The 23,966-nt window shown below is 33.7% G+C and overlaps 1 protein-coding gene and 1 long non-coding RNA gene across 2 annotated transcripts; one reads left to right on the top strand and one right to left on the bottom strand.

The window, feature by feature from the left end:
• The first annotated feature begins 7,188 nt into the window (after positions 1 to 7,188).
• Positions 7,189 to 14,041, top strand: LOC112017710 (cationic amino acid transporter 1). Its single transcript, XM_024050163.2, has 2 exons — positions 7,189 to 7,704; positions 12,693 to 14,041. Exons 1-2 carry the CDS (start codon positions 7,296 to 7,298, stop codon positions 14,039 to 14,041), a joined length of 1,758 nt encoding a protein of 585 aa, XP_023905931.1. The 5' UTR covers positions 7,189 to 7,295.
• Positions 14,042 to 15,298: 1,257 nt separating this feature from the next.
• On the bottom strand, positions 15,299 to 18,664 carry LOC136068984 (uncharacterized). The gene is made up of 4 exons (XR_010630277.1): positions 18,302 to 18,664; positions 16,674 to 16,724; positions 16,246 to 16,433; positions 15,299 to 15,557 (listed from the first exon to the last, which is right to left on the bottom strand). It is a non-coding gene; the product is annotated as an uncharacterized LOC136068984 (long non-coding RNA).
• Positions 18,665 to 23,966: the final 5,302 nt, after the last annotated feature.

Raw genomic sequence — 23,966 nt, 5'->3', positions numbered from 1 at the left:
ACACGTTATCAGCACGAGTCTCTACCCAATTTTGAAAAGGAAGTTGTATTTCAATTGTTCTTTAAACATCAAAGATTATTTATGTAGTTCTCTTAACTCACTATAAGTTTTCTTTCTAAGAATTAATAATTATCCTGTTTATTTGTCTTCACATTATTTTATGCTTAAAATTTTTAGTGTTTATTTAACGGATTATAATCTTATTGGTTTCTTGTTAAATATAATATTTTTTTTTATCTTAAGCATATTTAATTTATATGTGACACATGTCTATTAATTTTGGATATAAATTAATAAACTAATTGTGTATCAAGGATCCTTGATGAGATCCATGTTGATATAATAAATCCTAGAGATATTATTATGGATGGCAACCATGAATCCTAGCAGGATCATGTAAAAACAACGATTTTTATTTGCTGTCATCTCCATGAAAAGTGAGTACTTTATAATAAAAGATCCCATAAATTTGTGGGAGAAATACAAGTTCCAAAAGAACTTGATCATTGTAAAAGCTCAATATGATGTGCAATTGAAGTTGCAATAAACCAAAAGTGCAAGTGATTTATAATTTGGCAAATTAAAATTAGACCATAATTAAATTATGTGATAGAAGACCCATATATCATGCCTCAAATGTGCTTCTATAGCAGCAATTTTGAGAGCATAAGTTCAAAAAGTATAATGAACTAATAGTCTTCTAGTGGCTGAACAAGACAATGAGCTTTTGCTATAAAAAAAAAATAGTTAAAAAAAAAATCAATCTAACCCAATCAATTCTATCCAGTTCCTTGAAGCGAATGAAACCTCATTTGTAAAACATAGAGGAAATAATGATCATGGGTGTGAATGTGGACGTGGTTGGAACAACCAATATAGAAAGTATAGTAATCATAATTCTTCAAAAAGGAATAATACACCTTACCATCAGAAGAATAAAAATGGCAAGGGTTTACAGAATAAACAATCAAAGGGCCATGAAAATAAGTGTTATAGGTGTGGTATGGAAGGTCATTGGTCACATACTAGTCGCACTCCTAAACATTTGGTAGATCTATACCAAGCCTCCATAAAAGAAAAGGGAAAAGGAATTGAAACAAACTTTTTGTTGATTATAATGATTTTTAAGATCCTATGAATTATCTTGATCTTCCAAATGGAGTTGATATGACTCATCTTGATGTCTCTAATTTCTTTAAGATGATGGAAAAACTGATAACTTCTTTGGTGATGGAAATGTCCATACCAATTAATTCTTTTCTATATTATTGCATTATAATAAGTATTTTTATTTTGACATGCTTTATTTACATTTAAAGTAATAAAGTTTAATTTATGTTTTGCATATATGAAGTGGCATGGGTCTTACGGGTAAAAATTAATTCCAATATAACTAGTAAAGAATTTTGTCTAGCAGATAGTGCAACAACACATACGATTCTTAAAGACAAGAAATATTTTCAAAATTTAATATTATTCAAAGCCAATGCCAATACCATATCAGGTTCATTGAACTTGATTGAAGACTCTGGAAGAGCGATTATTATATTGACAAATGGCACAAAACTTTATATTGACGATGTTTTGTATTTTTCTAAATCTACAAGAAATTTACTTAGCTTAAAGGATATATGTTATAATAGTTATCATATTGAAACCAATAACGAAGGTAGTGAAGAATTTCTTTATACTACTTCAATAGTATCGAGCCAGAAGCTCATGTTAGAAAAATAGCCAATTTTCTCTTTTGGGTCATATTATACTACAATGAGAATAGTTGAAACAAATGTTGCAATACGCCAGAAGTGTTTGGACCCAAAGATTTTTATGCTTTGGCATGATCATCTTGGACATTCAGGGTCAATGATGATGCGTCAAATTATTGAAAACTCTCATGGGCATCTCCTAAAAAACCAAAAGATTCTTTTACCAAGTGATTGTCCATGTAGTGTACATTCTCAAAGTAAATTAATTATCAAACCATCACCTTCAAAGATTGTTGTTGAATGTCCATCTTTCTTAGAAAGAATTCAAGGTGATATTTGTAGTCTATTCAGGTATTTTATGGCTTTATTTAATGCATCAACCAGATGGTCACATGTGTGTCTACTTTCTACTAGAAATGTTGCATTTGCTAGGCTTTTTGCTCAAATAATTAGGTTGGGAGCACAATTTCCTGATTATCCAATTAGAAAATTTTTTTTACATAATACTAGTGAATTTACATCTCAAGCTTTTGATGACTATTTCATGTCAATTGGAATTGATGTTGAAGATCATGTTGCCCATCATGGTTTAGCTAAATCACTTATCAAAAGACTTCAATTTATTGCTCAACATTTGCTTATGAAATCAAAATTGCCTGTTTATGCTTCGGGTCATGCTATATTACATGCTACATCATTAGTTCGCATTAGGCCAACTGCTTATCATAAATTCTCACCATTGCAACTTGTACTTGGCCAACAACCAAATATTTTTCGCTTGCGCACATTTGGTTGTGCTATATATGTACCTATTGCACCCCACAATACACTAAAATGGGTCCTCAACGCAGACTTGGAATTAATATGGGTTTTGATTTTCCATCTATCATTAGATATCTTGAACCTCTAACTGGTAACTGGTGATGTTTTTAAGGCACGTTTAAAGGATTTTCATTTTAATGAAACAAGCTTCCCACCATTACGGGGAGAGAAGTCATTGCCTAAAGCACGACGTGAGATTACTTGGAATGTTTCCATGTTATCTCATCTTGATCCTCGTACAAATCAATGTGAACTAAAAGTTCAAAAGATTATTCATTTGCAATGAATTGCAAATCAATTACCGGATGTATTCACTGATAATAAGAAAATAGTGAAATCTTACATTCCAGCTACTAATACTCCAACACAGATTGAAGTCCCTGTAGGACAATCAATTAATACAACAGCAAATGAATCAAAGCCACACTTGAAGCGTGGAAGGCCTGTCGGTGTTAAAGATAAAATTCCTCGGAAGAGAAAAGTACAAGAAAAATAAGTCGCAACCACTAAAGAGGCTATACCCAAGAAACAGGTCATAGAAATAATTAATCTATTCAAAATTTATGAACAAAAATCTTCTGGAAATGAACCTCAAGATGAGTTACCACCTGAAGAGGATTAGGTACCTAAAAATAACGAGATCTCAATACATTATGTATATACAGGAGAAATATGAGATATAAATAAAATTGTTGTTGACAATATATTTTCATACAAAGTTGTCATTTGTTATGTTCTAAAGACTTAGGATTTGATGTACTTAGAACTCTAATGTGTAATGTTGACAAACCATGATCAAAACAATATGCTTAGTCTTGTTTAGGCTTGCTCAAAGTTATATATTTTATGTAAAGTTGGAATCGAGAGGCTGCAGATGCATTGGTGCATTTCGACCTGGCTTGATCAATCGAAAGTTAGACTTGATCGATCGAATCTCAGGCAAAATGTTTTTCTGTAGAATTTTCCAACTCAGCCCTACCTCATTAAACGTGTTGGGTTTTCTATTTTTACCCTAAGTATAAAAGACAAAACCCTAGCCACGTTTTTTAGAGTTGCTCTGGTGTATTGTTGCTCATACTTTGCGGTTTGTGTGAATCTCTTGTGAGATCCTTGAGGAGTTTTCCTTCACATAAACTTAGGGTTTTCTAGGTAGAGATTACTTCAACACCTTGATGATCAACTCAGTTGCTGCCATTGAAGATTAAAGAATAACAAGCGTGGGTGCTTATACTTGATTGGAGAATCCAAGAAAGAAGGAGTCCATGGATTCGGAGCTTCCACGTGGTCATGTCAGTAAGTTCTACTGGTGGGTAGCATTAGGAAGTCAAGCGGGGAGCTTGTAAGTCCTTTTGTATGAACTTCGATTCTTTTGCATAGTGGATTCAGGTTTACCTTGAGAATAACTAGGTCAAATCCTCCCCAGGTTTTTACCGTGTGGTTTCCTAGGTCATCATATCTTGTGTTATTTATTTTTCCACTGCTTTATATTCTTGATATGATTGTATCTTTGTGATAACCTAGAATTGCATAAATTGACTAAGTTAATCACTTGGCTAATTAACTAGGTTAATTTGGTTGGGTTAAAGGGTCTAAAATCTGTTCATCATTGATATTACCAGAAGTAATGATAATGAATATGAACCACAAACCCTCGATGAATGTCAATGTAGAAATGATTTGCCAATGCAAAAAGAGACGATTCAAGCATAATTAAATTCACTAATTAAACGTAAAGTTTTTAGACCTGTAGTCCGAACACCTGAAGGTGTAATGCTTGTTGGATACAAATGGGTATTTATGCGTAAACAAAATGAGAAAAATGAAATTATAAGGCACAAAGCGCGACTTGTAGCGCAAGCTTTCTCTCAGAAACCTGGTATTGATTATGAAGAAACATATACTCCTGTAATGGATGCAATTACATTTTGATTTTTTATTAGCTTGGTAGCAAAATAAAATTTGGATATGCAATTAATGGATGTTGTTATAACATATCTATATGGATCATTAGATAATGATATCTACAAGAAAATCCCAAAAGGATATAAAATGTCTGAAACATATAATCCTCCATCCCAAAGTATGTATTCTATCAAGCTACAAAGATCCTTATATGAGTTAAAGCAATCTGGACGCATGTGGTATAATTACCTCAATGAATATCTTTTGAAAGAAAGATTTGAGAATAATCTAATTTGTTCATGCATTTTTATCAAAAAATCAGAATTTGGATTTGCTATTGTCGCAGTATATGTTGATGATTTAAATCTTGTGGGAACTCCAGAAGAGTTAGCAGAAACAGCAAATTGTTAAAAAAATAAATAAATAAATTTGAGATAAAAGATCTTGGAAAGACAAAAAATTTTTCTTGGCCTGCAAATTGAACATCTTCCAATGGAATTCTTGTTCACTAATCTACATACACAGAAAAAGTCTCAAAGCACTTTAACATGGATAAAGCTCAATCTTTGAGCACTCCAAGGGAAGGTCAGTCAATTGATGTCAAGAGAGACCCATTTAGACCACAAGAAGATGATAAAGAAACTCTTGGTCCTAAAGTACTATATCTTAGTGCAATTAGTGCTTTGATGTATCTTGCAAACTACACACGGCCTAATATAGCATTTGGAATTAACTTACTAGCAAGGTATAGTTTTGCACCAACTCGAAGACATTGGAATAGAATTAAGCATATATTACATTATTTTCATGGGACGACCAATTTGGGATTATTTTATCCAAATAGATCAAATCCACATTCAATTGGATATGCTAATGCAAGTTATCTTTCTGATCCACACAGAGGTCGATCACAATCATGATATTTATTTACTTATGGAAATACTGCTATTTCATGGAGATCTGTTAAGCAAACAATTTCTGATACTTTCTCAAATCATGTAGAGACTATTGCAATTCATGAAGCAAGTCGTGAATGTATTTGGTTTAGATCAACAATTCAACATATTCATGAAATTTGTGGATTATCATCAATAAAAAATAGTCCAACGATATTATATGAAAATAATGCTGCTTGTATCACTCAAATTAGAGGAGGCTATACAAAAGGTGATAGAACGAACCAAGCACATTGCACCAAAATTCTTTTATACACATGAGCTCCAGAAGAGCGGTGATATTGATGTCAAGCAAATACGATCATATGATAATTTGGTCAATATGTTCACTAAGCCATCACCAACTGCGACTTTTAAGAAGATGGTGCTTAACATTGGGGTGCATCAACTCAAGAATCTTTTTATCATGGACATTGGAAGTTCTATGATCTCATAAGGGGGAGTAAATTTTTTAAAGGATATGTATTGATTGTACTCTTTTTCCTACGTTAAGGTTTTTTCCCACTGGGTTTTCCTTTAAAAGGTTTTAATGAGGCAATCCTAAGGCACTCAAGGTGACACAAGAATACTGTACTCTTTTTCCTTCGCCATTGGTTTTTTCCCACGGGGTTTTTCCTTGATAAGGTTTTAACAAGACATATTCTTAGTGAGTGTTCATCCAAGGGGGAGTATTGTAAATGTATGAAGTTACAAGAGTGTGTGATGTTACTTTCATAAAGGGATGAAGTTATATTCTATAATGCATGGCGTTGCATTCTTAAGAGTTCTCTCCATCTGATTCTTAACATGTATATGAGGCAATCCTAAGGCACTCAAGGTGACACAAGAATACTGTACTCTTTTTCCTTCACCATTGGTTTTTTCCCACGGGGTTTTTCCTTGATAAGGTTTTAACAAGACATATTCTTAGTGAGTGGTCATCCAAGGGGGAGTTTTGTAAATGTATGAAGTTACGAGAGTGTGTGATGTTACTTTCATAAAGGGATGAAGTTATATTCTATAATGCATGGTGTTGCATTCTTAAGAGTTCTCTCCATCTGATTCTTAACATGTATATATATGTGAGCTAATTACAAAGGAAGACGCATTTGTATTCAAGATAGATAATAATTTATGTGGATGACCACTTAAAGAATAAAGTTTATATACTGTCTTCTCTATGCATTTCTTTATCTTCTTAATATTCATTTTAATTTATAACAATAATATTATAAGTTATTATATAGTAAGTTGAAGAAATTTTCCTTCAAATTAACTTTAAGAAAAATTATATCCTTTTTTAAAGTAGCTCCAACTCACGGTGATTCATAAACTCAACAATCAACACATTATTACTTATTAATAGGCCAACTAAAAATATATGTAGTGATGTAGGTACATTGTTAAGGGACACTTTTTAATCTTTCCAATATGGATGTCCAGGTTCAAATTGCCTCTCACTGTTGTAATTATAGGTTAGGTAAGAAACTTATAGATACATTATCTTAGATGGAGTATATTAAGGTTTCCAATTAAATTTCAATACTTGACTGCATTGATCAATAAGGTAAGACTAGTGCTATCTTTTTTTAAAAAATTATTTAATTAAAATATCAAATATTTGAATCCAATTGGAGAACATAATTTAAATAGTATAGAATCAAATTATAATAACAGTACTAAAAAAAAAGAATTCAAGTTTTTTTTTTTTTCTTTTTTGAGAAAGAAAAAAGAATTCAAATAGATAACTGTATTTATAATTCTAAAATCGTGCTTTACAGAGCTATATATATGTAAACAATATTGATTAATACGCTAGCTGTGTGGTTCATAAAAAGATTCATTATACCATTACTTTCATCTCTCTCTCTCTCTATATTCTTAGGAGCCAAACACAGAGAGAGAGAGAGAGAGTAGAGGTTGAATCAGGATGGGAGAATACGGAAGGCAAGAAGGTGTTTGGAAACGAGGGTGCTCCTTCGCAACACACAAATTTCTCCCCGATGAATCTTTTCGCAGCTGGGGAAACTATGTGAGGGCACTGAAGGACACACCACATAGGCTGAAAGATCGAGTGCTGACTCGGTCGTTGGATGAGACGGAGCTTGTGGATATGAAGGCACGGAGCCAGCACGAGATGAAGAAGACGTTGACGTGGTGGGACCTCATTTGGTTCGGCATAGGAGCTGTGATTGGAGCTGGGATCTTCGTCCTTACAGGGCTTGAGGCTCAACAACATGCAGGACCTGCTGTTGTATTGTCATACGTCGTTTCGGGTATCTCTGCATTACTCTCTGTTTTTTGCTACACTGAATTCGCTGTTGAGATCCCAGTTGCAGGTACCAATTCCATCCTTATTATCTAGCTCATTATTTTCTTTTTCCATTTTCAAATTTTGTTTTAATCTATTTAATTTAGGGTTTGGTTTACTTCTCATTAGTTTTTGAATTTGAAATTTTGTTAGTTCTCGTTAAGACAAAGGTTTAGCTGACGTAACCGTTCCTTATTAAAACAAAAAAAGATATCCAAATAAGAAATTATTGGAAGTAAGCCACACTCTTACTTATATTACTAGTATCATAATTATCTATCAAGTTTTAATGGTCTTTTTAAAAATAAAAAAAAAATAAAAAAACAAAAAGTTTTAATGGTCATTTTATTAGGCAGTCAACATTTTTTTTTTTTTTTTTTTTTTGAAGAAGGGGCAGTCAACATAGGTGATTGCCTTATATATTATTTTAAAAAAATAGATTTACGTCCTCAACTTTTTCGCAACAAATTCTAAATAGTATATTGTTATTGACTATTACTAGTAAACAAAAATGTAATTTCACTAGTAGGTTCAAATTTGAACTAGTATAAGAATCTATCACCTTTTTTTTTATTAGGGAAATGTTAAATAATGCCCTAAAGACATTGATTTTGGAACTATTTTTAGAAATATTTTATGGGAAAATGATAAATAATTAATTTTGTTGACATCTTTTTTATATTTCCCACAAAAGTGTTGTTAAAACTTTTCTAATATGATTTATTAATAATTGCCCTAAGCATCATGACCCATTTTATTATTAAAGTATTGTTGAAATATTGTGAGCATTAACTTCCATATATAATTGGCTAATACGTAGAAAATTAAAGATTTTGGCACCACTGCACACCCTTGATGCAATGGTCACTTCACAAGTATAAGTGTTTGTAGGGTGTTGGGAGTAAGGGCCAGAGTTCAAGTCTTCAGGAGGGAGCTTCACACACATATACACTTAGATTAGGTTAGAATAGAATTCTATCTTGTATGAAAATAAATAAATAAAAAGATTTGGCCGTACGGCTTCAATTTTAATTGTTGGACTTAGAGAAATGGGTTTTTTTAAGTCAAGGAGGGGAGTATATTTTTTGATATGTTTAAGCTTTATATCTATTGGAGGCCAGTTCAATGCTCTACAGATAGAGCTTTATTTATTTATTTTAGGGGGTGTCAAGTATTTGGAAATGCATTTATTTGTCGATTTTTTTTTAACTTAATGATTGGAGAAAAAAATTTCTAACCCATTTTGTGACTTTTTTTTTTTTTTTTGAGAATTTTTTTCTGACAATTGATAAAATCATCTAGGTTTATTTTCAGTTATATATATGATTTTTTTTTTAATATTATATAACCTATTTAATAACTTATGTGGTTTTCAAAAAATAAAAAAAAAAAAAAAAAAAAACTTATGTGACTTATTTAAATAATACATGTAGATGATTTTATAAACTACCATTAGATAAGATTCCTTCTAATTGATTTGAAGGAAAACTTTACACACATTTCCATTAAGGGTCCGTTTGGTTCGCGTAAAATAATTTCTAGAAAATAGGCTATTTTCCGGAAATGCTATTTTCAGGAAAGGAAAATAGCTTTAAGTGTTTGGTTGCATTATGAAAATTGTGTGTAGAAAATATTTTCATGTGTTTGGTTCTATTCTGAAAATACTATTTTCCTACAATTTTTTCACATTTTCTCAGCCATTTTCTCACAATCCAAACAAATTTTATCACAAAAATTTTCAAAATCACAGCAAGGCAATCAAAAGCAAAAACAAAACCAAAGAAAAAAAATATCAAATCCGGTCAGACGCTTCTGGATTTTGGGTTCGCATTGAAGACGATCAAAGGCGACGGCTTCTGGATTCAATCAGTGCGGTGCTCGGGGTTCGATCGGCAACGGTTTCTGGGTTCGCCGGTGCGAGATCGAAGGCGAGATCGCGAGATCGAAGGCTACATCGCAAGATCAAGCGGAGGCGATGGCGTGGTGCGATGGCGAGGTGCGAGACCAGTGCGATGGCTCGGTGCTCCGATCGGCGCAAGACCGGTGCGATGGCGAGCTCTCCTTCTCTCTTCTTTCTCTTGTTCTCTCCCTCTTTTGCGTTTTCCAGAAATGGTTTGAAGGGAAAATAAAACTGTAAAACCATTTCTGGGTCAAAACCATATTTTACACGGTCAAAGGAAATTGATTTTCGGAAAATGCTATTTTCAAAACCAACCAAACAGCCTATTTTACGGAAAATGATTTTCACCCAAAACAAACGCAGCCTAAGTCATCAACTTGAGTCCCTTTTTTAATTATGGACCCGATTAACGGATGACCTTGTGAAATTTGTTAATATGTCATATTAAAAAAGTTTTGATACTACTTTTATAGAAAATATTAAAAAAATAATAATATTCACTTGAGCTTTCTTTTTAATTATGAATCTAGTTAACGGGTGCTCTTAGGAAATTTGTTAATATGTTATTTTAAGAAAGTTTTAATATCGATTTTATGGAAAATATTAAAAAAAAAATTAACAATAATTGAGTGCTCAAACTAAGTTTTTAGACTGAATTTTGGATGTTGTTTTAAAAAAAGTTTTGATACCACTTTTATGAAAAATATTTTTTTTTTAAAGTAATAATAATTGAGTGCTCGAAGTCTCAAACTAACTTTTTAGAGTGAATTTTGGATGTCGTTGTTCTTCAGTTTTTCTTTTGGATGAAAGAAAAATTTTTTTTTTACTCACTCACTTAGAAATATTAATTATTAGATATGCTTCCCCTGAAGCTATCACCTAAGACACCTCCTTTAACCAGGGACGTACCAACCCGCCTAAACTTTGAGTGTACAAATTTTTTTTTTCTTTTCATATTTTGTCTTAATGCATAATTTATATGGTTCTTGAATTTAAGAGTGTCAGTTTCTCAAGAAAAAATAAAGAATTTAAGAGTGTCTTTTTTATGATTGATTAGTTAGAATTTTCTGTCGACTTTTAAATTTGGGTGCTCTAATTTGTATAATTTATAAAATATTAGTTTAATATAATATAAAGTTTTGGACCATATATTTATGAATTCTGTCACCACTCAATATATTATATTTAATCGCATATAATTGTGAATATGCTTTGGATAAAGGTCCAAAAGCCGATTTTGAAATCCTAGTTTGTCATTATGAAATTGAAGTAATTTTTAGAAGTCCACACACAATTGGTCATTTTCACAAGAATCGGAAGAAATCCATGCACATGCTCTTATTTTAACCCTGCTAGTGTTTTGTTTCGGCTCATGTGATTAAGTTCATTTTCTTAAAAGTTGAAGAAAAATATGCCCGTAAGTTTGTTAATATGCCTTGATATTCAGTGATGGCTCTAAGAATTTCTTTTAGAATGGTCATTAAGAAATTTAAATTATAAGAAATCTAAAAAAGAGATAACTTGAATATTTGATACAACTACGAGTCAAGTTGCTAGGGAGAGCAAAATTGCTGTAACTGTAAAGCCAAAAATAAAGAGTATAACTATCGTCACTATCAAGAAGAACTCACAATATTTTGCTTGGTACCATTTTTTAAAGAAAAATGAAATTAGAGATTATTTTTATTGAATAAGTTAAATGAGCTACAAATTTGAATACTTAGCATTTTTTATCTTTTTGTTGAATAATATGTTCACTTCTTGTTGTTTGATCTTATCTTGTTTTTGTTTGGTTTATGTTTGTTATTATTTGGGCTAATATTTATTGTTGTTATTTAAGTTTTTTTTTTTTTAAATTTATAAAAGTGATTAAGGATTATGTTTGAGGGACATAACTAATTTTAAAATAATGCTACATTCACAACATTTTTACAATGAATTTTATTCAGAAAGTTATTATTGATAGGTAAAAAAATAATATCAATATTGGGCCCAAATTAGAACCAGTAACAACTTACCACATAAGATTTGTTGTGAAAATATTGTAAATGTAACATTACTCTTATTTTTATTGAACCCAAATTTTTGTAATTCTCAAGTTAGAGTGTTCAATATTTTATTAGAGTGATCACAATAGGTTAGTTTAGTATATAATATATTTTTATAGTAAGTGTATATATACATTTTTTTTTTTTTTGCAAGCCAAGGTGGATATGGATATAATAATTTAGACGAAAGAAGGATGTGTCCTGAAAATAAAGCTAGCTTTTACGTAAATGACTCTCGTAAAGAGGGTTTTTGTGATGAATACCAAAACAAAATAAGGTGTAATTCAGGTTTATTAATAGTGTGAAATGCTTGTGTCTGCAATTAGCCAAGTATAACCAAAACAAAAGAAGTAGAGAAAGAAAAAGCTTTCAACCTTTTGATTGACTAAATCTAATAATTGATTAAGTAGGTAATTAGAACGAGAAAGTTTAGGGACACACAAAGCAATCTGTAGACTAATAATATGTTTGACTTTTTTTTTTCTTCTCCCCTTTTCTATGGAAGTTTGGCTCCTCAGACAATTAAAATGTAATGTTTTTTATTAATTGAAAAAAATTATACATATTAATATATGCATGTGTATATATATAACGTGAGAATAGAAAAAATTCCTTTTCAAATACATAATTCACATGGATAAATTCCATTCAAGATAATCATGTTTATAACACACTTTTATCGCCCAAAACATATTATATATTTTTAAAAATTGTTTTATGTAATTCATTTGAATTATTCCATAGTTATAATAATTGGAAAATGGAGATCTGAACGTGTTATAAATATCAGGAAGTTTTGATTGAACTTAACATGTCTTGTGTTACTTGAATGCTAAAAATAAATAAATAAATAAAATACAAATAGTTTTGATTTAATACTTTCTTGATCTTAGAAATATTGTCGATTTATTTGTTAATTGCTTGTTAATGGGAATTCATAACATCATCCTTTACCTTGACACATGCACGGTTGTACAAAAATTATGTGTCCGGCCCTTCAATAATCAGAACAAATTAACATATATGGTTAAATAATATGGCTAAGCTAACAAGTTGCTTCCCTTTCAGGTGGATCATTTGCCTATTTAAGGGTTGAGCTGGGTGATTTCGTGGGCTTCATCGTTGCCGGAAACATCCTACTCCAGTGCGTGATTGGTGGAGCAGCGGTTTCCCGTTCTTGGACATCCTACTTTGCCACACTCTTGAACCACGACCCAAATGATTTCCGCATTGTAGCCCATAGTTTATCACCAGACTATAGATACCTCGACCCCATTGCCATTGTTGTCTTGGCTACCATTTGTGTTATGGCTGTTGTGAGCACAAAGGGCTCCTCAATATTCAATTACATTGCCACCATCATCCATATTGTTGTCCTTCTCTTCATCATCATTGCAGGCCTTGCAAAAGCTGACACCAAAAATTACAGTGATTTTGCACCATTTGGTGTCCATGGCATCTTTCAAGCATCAGCAGTGCTTTTCTTTGCCTATCTTGGATTTGATCTTATCTCAACTGTGGCTGAGGAAACAAAGAATCCCGGTCGGGACATTCCTATTGGTCTTGTTGGCTCAATGGTGATTGTTACATTGGTATATTGTTTACTAGCTATGGCACTATGCCTAATGCAACCATACAAAGATATTGATGTAGATGCACCATTTTCTGTGGCATTTGAAGCCGTAGGTTTGGGATGGGCTAAGTACATAGTTGCTGCTGGTGCATTGAAGGGAATGACAACAGTTTTGCTTGGAGCAGCAGTGAGTCAAGCTCGATATCTCACACATATTGCACGTACACACATGATGCCCCCATGCCTCGCCATTGTGAATGAGAGAACTGGGACTCCTCTCAATGCCACAGTGGTCATGCTTTCAGCCACGGCAGTAATTGCCTTCTTCACATCGCTTGGCATTCTCTCAAAGTTGCTCTCAATCTCCTCACTGTTTGTCCTCATGCTTGTGGCTATTGGCCTTCTTGTGCGTCGATACTATGTTAGTGGGGTGACAACAAAAGCAAACCGTATCAAGTTCATTGTGTTTCTTGCCCTTATTCTTGGATCTTCAATTGGCATTGCTATTTATTGGGCCTCATCTACTGATGGTTGGATTGGGTACGCAATAACACTACCAATTTGGCTCTTGTCAACTTTCGGGCTTCGGCTTTTTGTTCCACAGGCCAGGGAACCAAAATTTTGGGGCATGCCATTGGTACCATGGCTGCCATCATTATCAATTGCCATCAACATTTTCCTTCTTGGGTCTATAGATAAAAAATCGTTCGAAAGGTTCGGGATATTTACTCTAGTAATGATTGTTTATTATTTCCTTTATGGATTACATGCATCCTATGACACAGCTAAGGAAGTTAGCAGTGCCAAACAGATGAAAAATGTTGAAGAGGGAGCCTTGAATTAGAGAAGTTAATAAGAAATCTGTGATGCGAATGTTTATGTAAATTCTGTTCATATAGTTTATCCCAAAAAAAAAAAAGGTTTATGTTCATATTATGAAGGAGATGATGTGTGTTCGTGAAAGAAAAAATAAATTTTCTTTCTAGGCTTTTTTTTTTTTTTCCTACTGGCTTCGTTGCAATGTAATTCTTTTGTAATAATGTTGAAAAAATTCCACTTTTTTGTAAATTTCATTCACACATGAAAAGTAACAAGAACAAATTAAATTGCCCTTGTATGAAAAAAGTATTTTATGTCAAAACTTATTTAGAATGTAGGAAGTAGGATGTCTTCTAGCTAACCAAAAGCCCATGTTAGTATATTTTGCCTATCAATTACCCCATAATTCTATACAGTGATTGTGTTCCATCATCCAAAAAATATGACCATGCTTACTTTGATTCTTGGACGAATTCTAGGAGAAATTATCACGGAGGGAATTACTTCTCCTCTCATAAGAGGTGTGGGCTCCACTTATGGGTCCCAAATGAGACCCACATCCTCTTGCGAGGGAAGAAAGGACTACACCAACAGATATAATAATTTTCCCAATTTTTGGAAGGTCTATCATTGCATAAAAGGAGGTGTGTAGTACATTAAGTGAATAAGATAATTCTAGCAACTTTTTTTTACTAGGATAATTTCACCGTTGTAGTAAATTATACAGATTTTCAGTATTCATTAGGAGCAGCATCTACTAACAGAAGTAACAAACTACTACACTAATTCTACTTGACCACGTGTCTTCTATAACTCTAATGCTAGAAGGAAGCTTTTAAATTGATCTTCTCAATACGCTATCTTATAATTATTTATTTATTTTGGTGTGTGTTTTGGGATATAACTATGTGAAACATGAGTCCAAGTGTACTTGAGAGTTGAGATACCATGTGAAACATGATGACGTGTAATTTCATAAAACTCATGATGAGAGTTTATCGATCTCATGATCCTCAACAAAAGTAGCCTAATACCATTTGTCAAAATATTTAGCAACTTACCACTATTTGCAAAATATTTAATAATGTACCACTTTCTTAAAATTCAAGTATTAAACTCGAGTTCAAAAAAATCGAGTTCCATAATGTGATACTTGATTTTGAGTTTTTTTTTTTTGTTTCTACGTCAGTCTAATCAAAGCACAAAAGCTTAGGCAGGGACAGAGCCAGGACTTGGAGTTAGGGGGGCAGAAGTATAAACAAAAAAAAAAAAAAAAACTCCAAATAAACATACATTTAATAAACCATCAACAAAGAAAAATACACAAAATTATTGTTTTTTAAGATATTACAATGCAATTATTTATAAAAATGGAACTTGCCGTCTTTTTAAATCTTCGAAATCATTTATGATTGAATCCGTACTAATTGTCGAAGCAATGTCCCTTTCAATGAATAACATCATAGCGTCTGACAAAAACTCATCTTCCATTTTGTTGCGAAGGTCAATTTGGATAACATTCATAGCTGAAAATGCTCGCTCTGTAGTTGCAGTAGAAACGGAAGGAGTAAGCACAAGCTTGACCACTCTATAAATAAGCAGATAGTATTCTGATTTTCTAGTTCTCACCATCCATTGGCACAATTCAGAAATATTTTTCAAATTCTTGAACCCTGAATGCTGAACTACATCATACTTATAAAGATCAAGTTCCTTTTTCAAATCATTCTTTTCATCATCTGTGAAGTCTGTTGGATAAAAATTACCCACCAATGAACAAATATCATTGACTCGAAAAGATTCATATGCCTCTTGAGGGTTTAGAGCTAAGCTAAGCGTAAGTAATTCCATGGCATGCTCACTAAACCAATGATTTAGTTCCTGTAATTGAAAATCTATTCCTGCATTAAAAATATCTACTTTATAATAATGCTCATTTTTAAAGTCCTCTTGTTGATGACGAGATCGACCAAATCTTGCAACATAACGAGCATTCATATCAGGGACATCTAAACCACATTTCTTACAAAATGATATCACAATAGCTAGTAAGTCATCCCATTTCTCATCTCTAAATTGTTGAATAAGTTTTTTAGTGGATGAAACTAAATGCATAGCATTTAAAATGTCTTGCGATTGGTTTTGCAAAGCTTGACAAAGTTTATCCGTGATCCCTATAGTTTCATTATCAAAATGCAAGATGAAGACAAATTCAAATGAAATTAATACCTCATAAGCGGACTCTGCTTCTACTTTTTGTGAAGAATTTCCTTCATCCATAATTTTCAGTAGAACTTCACATGTTGGACTAAACAACTTTATCAAGTTAGAAACTGATTTATAATGCGAACCCCAACGAGTATCTCCAGGTCGCTGTAAAGTGACCATCTGATTAAGTCCTTTCCCAGTCTCAAGCTCTTCAACATCAATCAAATATGCAATGTCAGAAGCTCTAGCAATTTTTAATTGCTCAATACGTTTGCATGAAGCACAAATATTATTGATAACCAAAATCAATTTAGTGAAAAATCTATTAAGAGGGACAACTTCTTTTGATGCTCCTACTAATGCCAATTGTAAGCGATGTGCAAAATAATGAATGTAGTAAGTATATAGACAATCATTCAAAATCAAAGCTTGTAATCCATTACACTTACCTCGCATGTTGCTTGCACCATCATATCCTTGCCCCCGAATGTTTTGGATATCTAAGCAATAATTAGAGAACAAATAATATATCTCCTTTTTAAGGGTTACTGCTACAGTGTCAACAACATGAACAATCCCAAAAAATTGTTTTCGCACAAAGCCATTTGCATCAACATATCTTAAAACCACAGCCATTTGCTCTTTCATGAACTTATCACAAGCTTCATCAACCAATATGCAAAACTTTGCATCACCAATTTCTTCCCTAATTGCCTTCTTCACTTTGGTTGAAATAACATGTAAAATTTCTTTTTGAATCTGAGGTGATGTGTAGGTGGCATTTTTTGGAGCTTTTGTCATTATTTCAACAATATTATTATTATAGCTCACCATCAAATCCAATGTCGTAAGAAAGTTTCCTCGATTGGTTGAAGTAGAGCTTTCATCTCGACCTCTAAAAGCAATAGCTTGCAAGGAAAGATGTTGAACAACATCAATTGAAGCCTTCAATCGTATTTGATTATTTGCAATTTGTTTTGAAGTGAAATTGCTCACTACCCTGTCTATGTGTTGAGACTGGTTCATTAAATCTAGACATGCTTTATGGGCAATTCTATGAGTGGAGTTAAGATCTTTCCCCATATGAAGAATAAAAGAACTTTCACCATTTTAAACTTTCTTCCAACTCTTAAATCCGTTAACTGTGAATGCATTTTGTCCATCATGCCCAGTTGGCTTATGAAAGAGAAAGCATGGTAGACAAAAAGCGGCATCTTTTTTAGGAGAATATTCAAGCCATGGCTTAAAGCGATCATCTTCATACTAAGAACCTTGAAAGCTTCGACCCTTCTCAGATTTTTAAAATTTTTTAAAACAAGGCTAGTATGGACCCAACTTAATGTAACATCGCCAGATCTCATCTCGTTGATCAACATGATAAGTATATATTTGTCTAGGAAATCCAGGATTAAGTTCTAATTGCAATGAACTCATATCAACCTTTTGAAATTTTTTTTGAGAATTTTGCTCAATAGGGACATGAAGATTTTCCTCAACAGGTTCATCAGGATTTTCCTCAATTGGGACGTCGAGATTTTTCTCAATTGGGACATCAGGATTTTCCTCAACATTAGTGGTTGGCAATGTTGCACCACTAGTATTAGCTTCTAAATCATTTGAAACTTTTCTTTTGAAAAAATCAAATATGGTAGTTGACTTTTTCATAATCTACAAATAAAATATAATTTGAAATTATTATGTTATTATATGGTCAATAATCTACAATCATTACACACAATAGACAAATACTATACACACAAACATTCAACAATTATCCAATAAATTCTAAAGTTACAAATAATCTCTTTAATTATTTATCTAACTTTAATGTTTTAAAAGACACTAACTAAAAGACAAAAAACACCCAAGACAAAACTACCAAAATAAATATCACAAAACACAGGCTATTCGCTATTGCTAAAGACAAAACAACAACCAAAAAAAAATTACAAAAAATCAATGACTTGTTGACTATTGCATGTGTAGTTGTGTTTGTCAGATCAGATGCAACTTTTTTCATTTATAAAAGAATGCTAAAGGTAAAGACAAAGATGGTCTTGGTTCAGTTTTTATTTACCTCTCTTTTAACTCTTTCTCTCTGGTATCATGTCTCTCCATCCCAGCTCCCAGGCCCCAACCGCTTAGCGTCCCTGTCCTTAACTGGCTGACTACCTTTGCTTCTGCCGCTGGCTGCCGATTTCCTCTCCTCTATGTTCAACCGTAAGTTAGGTTTTTCTTCTTTTGGTTTTTTATTTTTTGAATGGTTTAGAAATCCCCTTCTTTTTTCCCTTTTATTATATGTGTGAGGTAAGTTGAGTGTTTCCTACTCTTAGGCTCGGTAGATATCTAATTAGAATCAGCTCTGATTTTTTTTTTTTTTTTCCTTTTTTGGTGTTGTTTGGGCTTAATTTTTATTGTTGGGCTAATAATTTTTTATAGCATTTTTATCAATAATATTGTTAAGGGTGGCAAAGTGCAATTTTATAGAAATAAATTGCTAAAAATAATATATTATATATATACTAAAATTGTTCTTTGAAAATTATTTTCCAGCCGTGATCCTCTCATGAACCCAATCCCAGCCGTCCAACTAGATTCTTCGTTTGAAAGATTCTATATAAATGCGAATCTTTTGGCAGTTATGAAAAACACTGCTTTAATAATTATACTTTAATGCATTTTCTTCAATTTATAATTACCGTATCTAAACCAAGTTAATTAACAAAAATACTGCTATAATTACTACCTAATTTACTTTGATGTATAAGTACGACTAACTAGACCAAGTTAATTACTACAAAGACTATGCTAATTAATAAAAATAATGCTATAAATTACCGGGCTTGAATGAGTTTTTTTCTTTTTTTCTTTTTTTTTAACAACACAGACAAATAGCTCATATAAGAATATCTCTCTTTAACCCGCTTCTTTTCCGCTGATCATTAGAGAAACTCTCGGATCATTCAAGTCACCTTAATTTTTTTATTTTTTTTTTTTCTATTTCTTCTTTTCACATTTCTTGAATCTTTGACTTTTCAAGTTTCATTTTAATAAATCTCGTAACCATATATGAGTGTACTTAATTATTTAAAGTAACATTTCTTGAAAAATAATTGTTCCTAAGAATTAGCATTTAATTCAAGCCAATTGCTTTCCTTGATGTGAATGCACGAACATAATTACTCTTTGTTTTCTTTTTAAGAATTATTATTTGACAAAATTTTTGGAAAAACAAATTTTAAGTTATTATTTAGTAAGTTGAAGAAATCTTCCTTCAAAATTCCTTTAAAAATCTTATCAAAAAAAAAAAAAAAAAAAACCTTTAGAAAAAACTATGTCATTTTTAAAGTAGCTTTCAAAGATAGATTTTAAAGGACAAAGGTTTTTTTTAAAAAAAAAAAAAAAAGCATAGGCATTGATGCATTTAAAAATAATAACACACACACACACACACATATATATATATATATAACATTTATTTTTTAGTTTAATACTAGGTATATTTGGTTTTTATTTATTTTTTTCCAATTCTTGTGAAATCTTGTGAAGATATCGTTTGAGATAATCTGCAAATAGTTCATTCCTAGTTGCACCTTTTTTGTAAGTTATAAAAATAAAAAATAAAAAAGGTTAATTTAGAGAAACTCTAATGAGTAATGACAAAGGCATGCACCTCAAACGTGTAATTCATAGAGGTAATGCTTCATTCTACTCTCTTCGTCCTAATTTATTTGTCCTATTTCAAAAATCAAACTTTTTAAAGAAACATTATTTGTTGTCTTGTTTGCCAAAAAAAAAAATGTAAAAGTTTACAGAACTACCCTCAATAATTTAAACTATAGAAAAAGAATAGTATTGACTTTTAAATAAAGTAAATAGTAAGGTAGAAATTTTATTTATTAATTTTAGAAAGAGGAGACTTCATTTTGAGACATTCTAAAATGGAATAAAAGACCAATAAATTGGGACAAAGGGAATAATTACTATAACAAAAATTAGAAAAGTTAAACTTAAAAATGGAAGTCTGAGTGTGAACTAGTTCGCGAACGTTCAAGAGAAGAAGTTACACCGCAATTAAAAATATACAATCTCCTTATTGACAATAGGGGATTCATTGTCAAACTTTATGGTGTCCCAAAGATTAATTCAAACATATGGATCAAATCCTGGCAAATGGTCCTGCTCATCATAATTCCCATACTTGAAGGAATTCCTCTGATGATGTAGGTAGTATCTTTGCCTAGCTTCCAGAGGTCTTATGGTTTAGCAACTCCTGTTTCCCTGAAGAACTTTTCACATTCCATAGATATTTTGAAGGGTTTCAAGATTGAACTTGGAAGATCTGCTTTTATTTTCTCCCGAGTCAATGAAATTTCTGCCTGTGAAGTGTAATGAATGTAGCTGAAATCGTCCAGGTTGCCACAATCAATGCTTATGGTGCCTCTATAAGCCAGCAAAAATTTTAGAATAACTTTCTTTGTGCGTGGGCGCATGCATGTGTATGTTAATATCAGATCAAATATGTCAACTATGGCAAAGTTTTCCTTTGCTAATAGCCAAATACTATGGCAAAGTTTGGACGTCAAAGTAGGTACAAATATACAATCTGTCAGCTATGAAATTTTTGTTTGCTTTGAACAGAAAGGCACGCGATGCTTTTCAGTTAAAGAGAGAGACACTAGCATAGGCAGGCCCCATTTATCTAAAAATCAAATATTTGGCTACTTCAATCAGTAGAAAAAGGAACTTACCAGTTACCACCTATCGCCTATGTCATCTAGTTAATTTCCTTCTAGCATGTTTGTAAATTGTAACTAGCAAATTCCCTCTCTAAATTTAAACCAGCCGATCTTACAGTATACTGCCTGATGATGCCAAAAAATATCACCAATGAGCCACACAGTTCTCGCACGCTCGAAACAATACCTGCACAACAAAAAGAGAAGACCTAACAGAGAGCTCTGGTGTGATGCCAGCCTGATACCCTCTGAAGGTTAAGTCATAGAACTCTTTTTACAACTCTAGAGTATCAGAGCTGGAGTAAATTATGTATACGTTGTTTTTTGAGGGTCTTGGGGTTTTTCTAGTAGCCTAGGGTTGACATCCATGTCTTGGTTAAGAAGATGTTTTCTTGTAGGAGAGGTCCTCTTTTAGCTGCGTATTTTACGGAACTCTTTCCTTATAAAACTCTCTTACTAGGGTTGAGCATGGTACACAAGATATTTCCTTATATACCTTATGCGTGTAAACCAAGCAAAAGACATGTTTGGACCCGTCAGCTTCTCTTTCCATGAACGCCATTTTGGTCGTCTCCAACAAATGTACTGACGACCTTCAGGCGCCCCTGTCAACCTCAATATGGATCGTCAGCTTTTTGAAGTCAGTCACGAGAATATGAGCAAGGTCATCAACCACTACAGGTTCATCAGCTACTACAGGGTCATCAGCTATTGCTTGGGCTTCAGGAATTATACTTATCAATTGCCCCCTACTCCATAATCCCGTCTGCTCCAGCTGACGAGTTATGGAGTTCGATTGGTGGTTTCTTTATTATTATATATATTTTTTTTAATAAAAAAGACCATTTATTGGCCGATTCCTCGAGCAGCCATTATTAAATGTCAGAACATGTGGCCCAATTCGATTAGCCTCGTTTCTGGACGGGGGTGTCGCTTCATCTTTCATGCATATTCTATCCTATATATATCTCGCCTCCTTCCCTCATTTCTCCCATTTCAACCCTGCTGATCTAGAAAGAGAGAGCTCGTCGCCTTTTGATCGTCTTACCTCCATCAGCCCATTGATCTCATCATTCTCGCTGTCTCTACTGCTTTAAGACCGTCGTTTCTCCAATGAGTCATTTACTTTCTAAGTTTCCTCTTTATTTTTCCTTCTTTTTCTTGTTCATCAGTTTCATAGTGAGGCTGTCAACTTAGGTTTTTAGAATGAATCCGTCACTTGTAGGCAATCAGGTGCCTAAAGACACGACGAGTGAGCAGTCATCAGTCTGCAATGGAGCGGGCTACGACGAGGTCTTTCATTTAGGTCAAGAGCCCGATGAGGGCTTCTCTTGGTCATCAGAGAGGGACACGTCAGCCCATTCTCCTAACGAGGAAGTGGAAAGTGTTGGAGAAGATGAGGAAAGAGTGGTGAGTGAGGGTGAAGACGGGGATGATGAGGAGGAAGGAGAGAGAGATAGTGACGGGGATAAAAATAACGGTAACGAGGAAATCTTAGAGAGTACCTCGGGAAGTCCTGAAGATGACCGTCTTTCATCCTCCCCAAAATATGGACCGTCAATGACTTTTTGCCGACGATGTCGAACAAGGTCTTCAACACTCTTCGTGATCAATACCAAATTTCGGACAACATCCCAATCCGTCTCCCTGGGAAGTTTGAGAAATGCTACTTAGGGAAGACCACAGACGTCGGCATGTATGATGCCATGTTTGCGGCAGGATTGAGGCTGCCACTGACGGCACTTCACCGTCAGTTGGCCAATTTTTTGGGTCTGTCCGTCAGCCAAATTACCCCCAATGCATTGATGATATTTATCGAGGCTGAGATATTATGGGGTCATCTAAGTGGCAGGAACCGTCAACTAACTATTAACGAGTTCTTTTGGTGCTATCGACCTCAACATATATTCTCGTCCCAAGGAATATACCACTTTGCTGCCAGGAAGAAGGTGCTAAAGATGGTATCTGACATCCTAACTCCAATAGGAATTGGAAGGGCAGGTATTTTTTTGTCAAAGGAATGAACTGGGTATGTCGTCAGGAAGAGTGGGAGATGATGCCTCATGGTTTTGACAACACTTGGGCTTTTGTCAAGGACTCAGGTTAATCTCGTCTGTCCTTTCCCCTTGTTCATTTGTTTCAAGCTTCTAACATTGTCCACTTTTCTTATTTTTAGCTAGTGTCCACCCACATACTACAAACGAGCAAGAAGCCTTTATTCGTCAGGTAATAGAGATCCCGTTGGACGAGTAAAAGTGTCGGGACCTCATTACACTCGACACTTTACACCTTTACTGCAGAGGTCCGGTAAGCTAAATGCCTATTCTCGTCGACGTAAGTATCCCTTATTTCCTCCATCGTTTTTGTATATATTTTATTTATTTATTATTTTTTTTGTCGTCACTTGTTGCAATACTCGTCATTTCTCTTGCAAAAATGAAGGCAACCAAACAAAGGGTGAGGGCCACTCGTAAGAAAGAGGAAGAGAAAAAGGCTAAGTTGAAAGAGGGGGCGTTCTCGTCAGCCCCTAAGGTCGTTGGAAAGGGGGCAGCCAAGAGGAAGGGTGACGAGAAGGACGACCGTCCTCCCAAAAAATTTGTCGTCACCCCTAGGGATGCACATCCCAAGAAGAAGTCACCTCCTAAGCCTAGCCACAGAGCAGGCAAAGGATTGATGACGTCGACTGGTCCCATTACTAAGGGATCCCGTCGCCTTCTCACACATAAGAAGTTCGTTGTTGAAACCGTGGGGTCAATCATAAAGCCGACGGATGTGGACCCTTGTGCTGAGCAAAGGACGGAGGAGCTGGGGGCATCGGCTCTCTTCGACCTCTCCCGGGTGAGCATATTTTCTTAGCTAATTTCCTCTTGTGGCTTTTTATTTATTGACTGACGGTAGCGTTTCTTTTAGGCCCTGGTGTGTGTAAAGGCGCTCCAGGACCGGTGCGTCGCCAAGGAAGGGGTTGTCGACTATTTAAGGAAGCATAACACAAATTTAAAGGAT

This window comes from Quercus suber, unplaced genomic scaffold, assembly GCF_002906115.3.
Source record: "Quercus suber isolate HL8 unplaced genomic scaffold, Cork oak 2.0 scaffold_146, whole genome shotgun sequence".
NCBI classification, from domain to species: Eukaryota; Viridiplantae; Streptophyta; class Magnoliopsida; order Fagales; family Fagaceae; genus Quercus; species Quercus suber.
This window is presented reverse-complemented; position numbering and strand designations above follow the sequence as displayed.

Coding starts and splice junctions, on each gene's coding strand:
- LOC112017710 (XM_024050163.2), top strand. CDS start 7,296: ATGGGAGAATACGGAAGGCAAGAAGGTGTTTGGAAACGAGGGTGCTCC. Junction 7,705..12,692: donor TGTTGAGATCCCAGTTGCAG/GTACCAATTCCA, acceptor CTTCCCTTTCAG/GTGGATCATTTGCCTATTTA.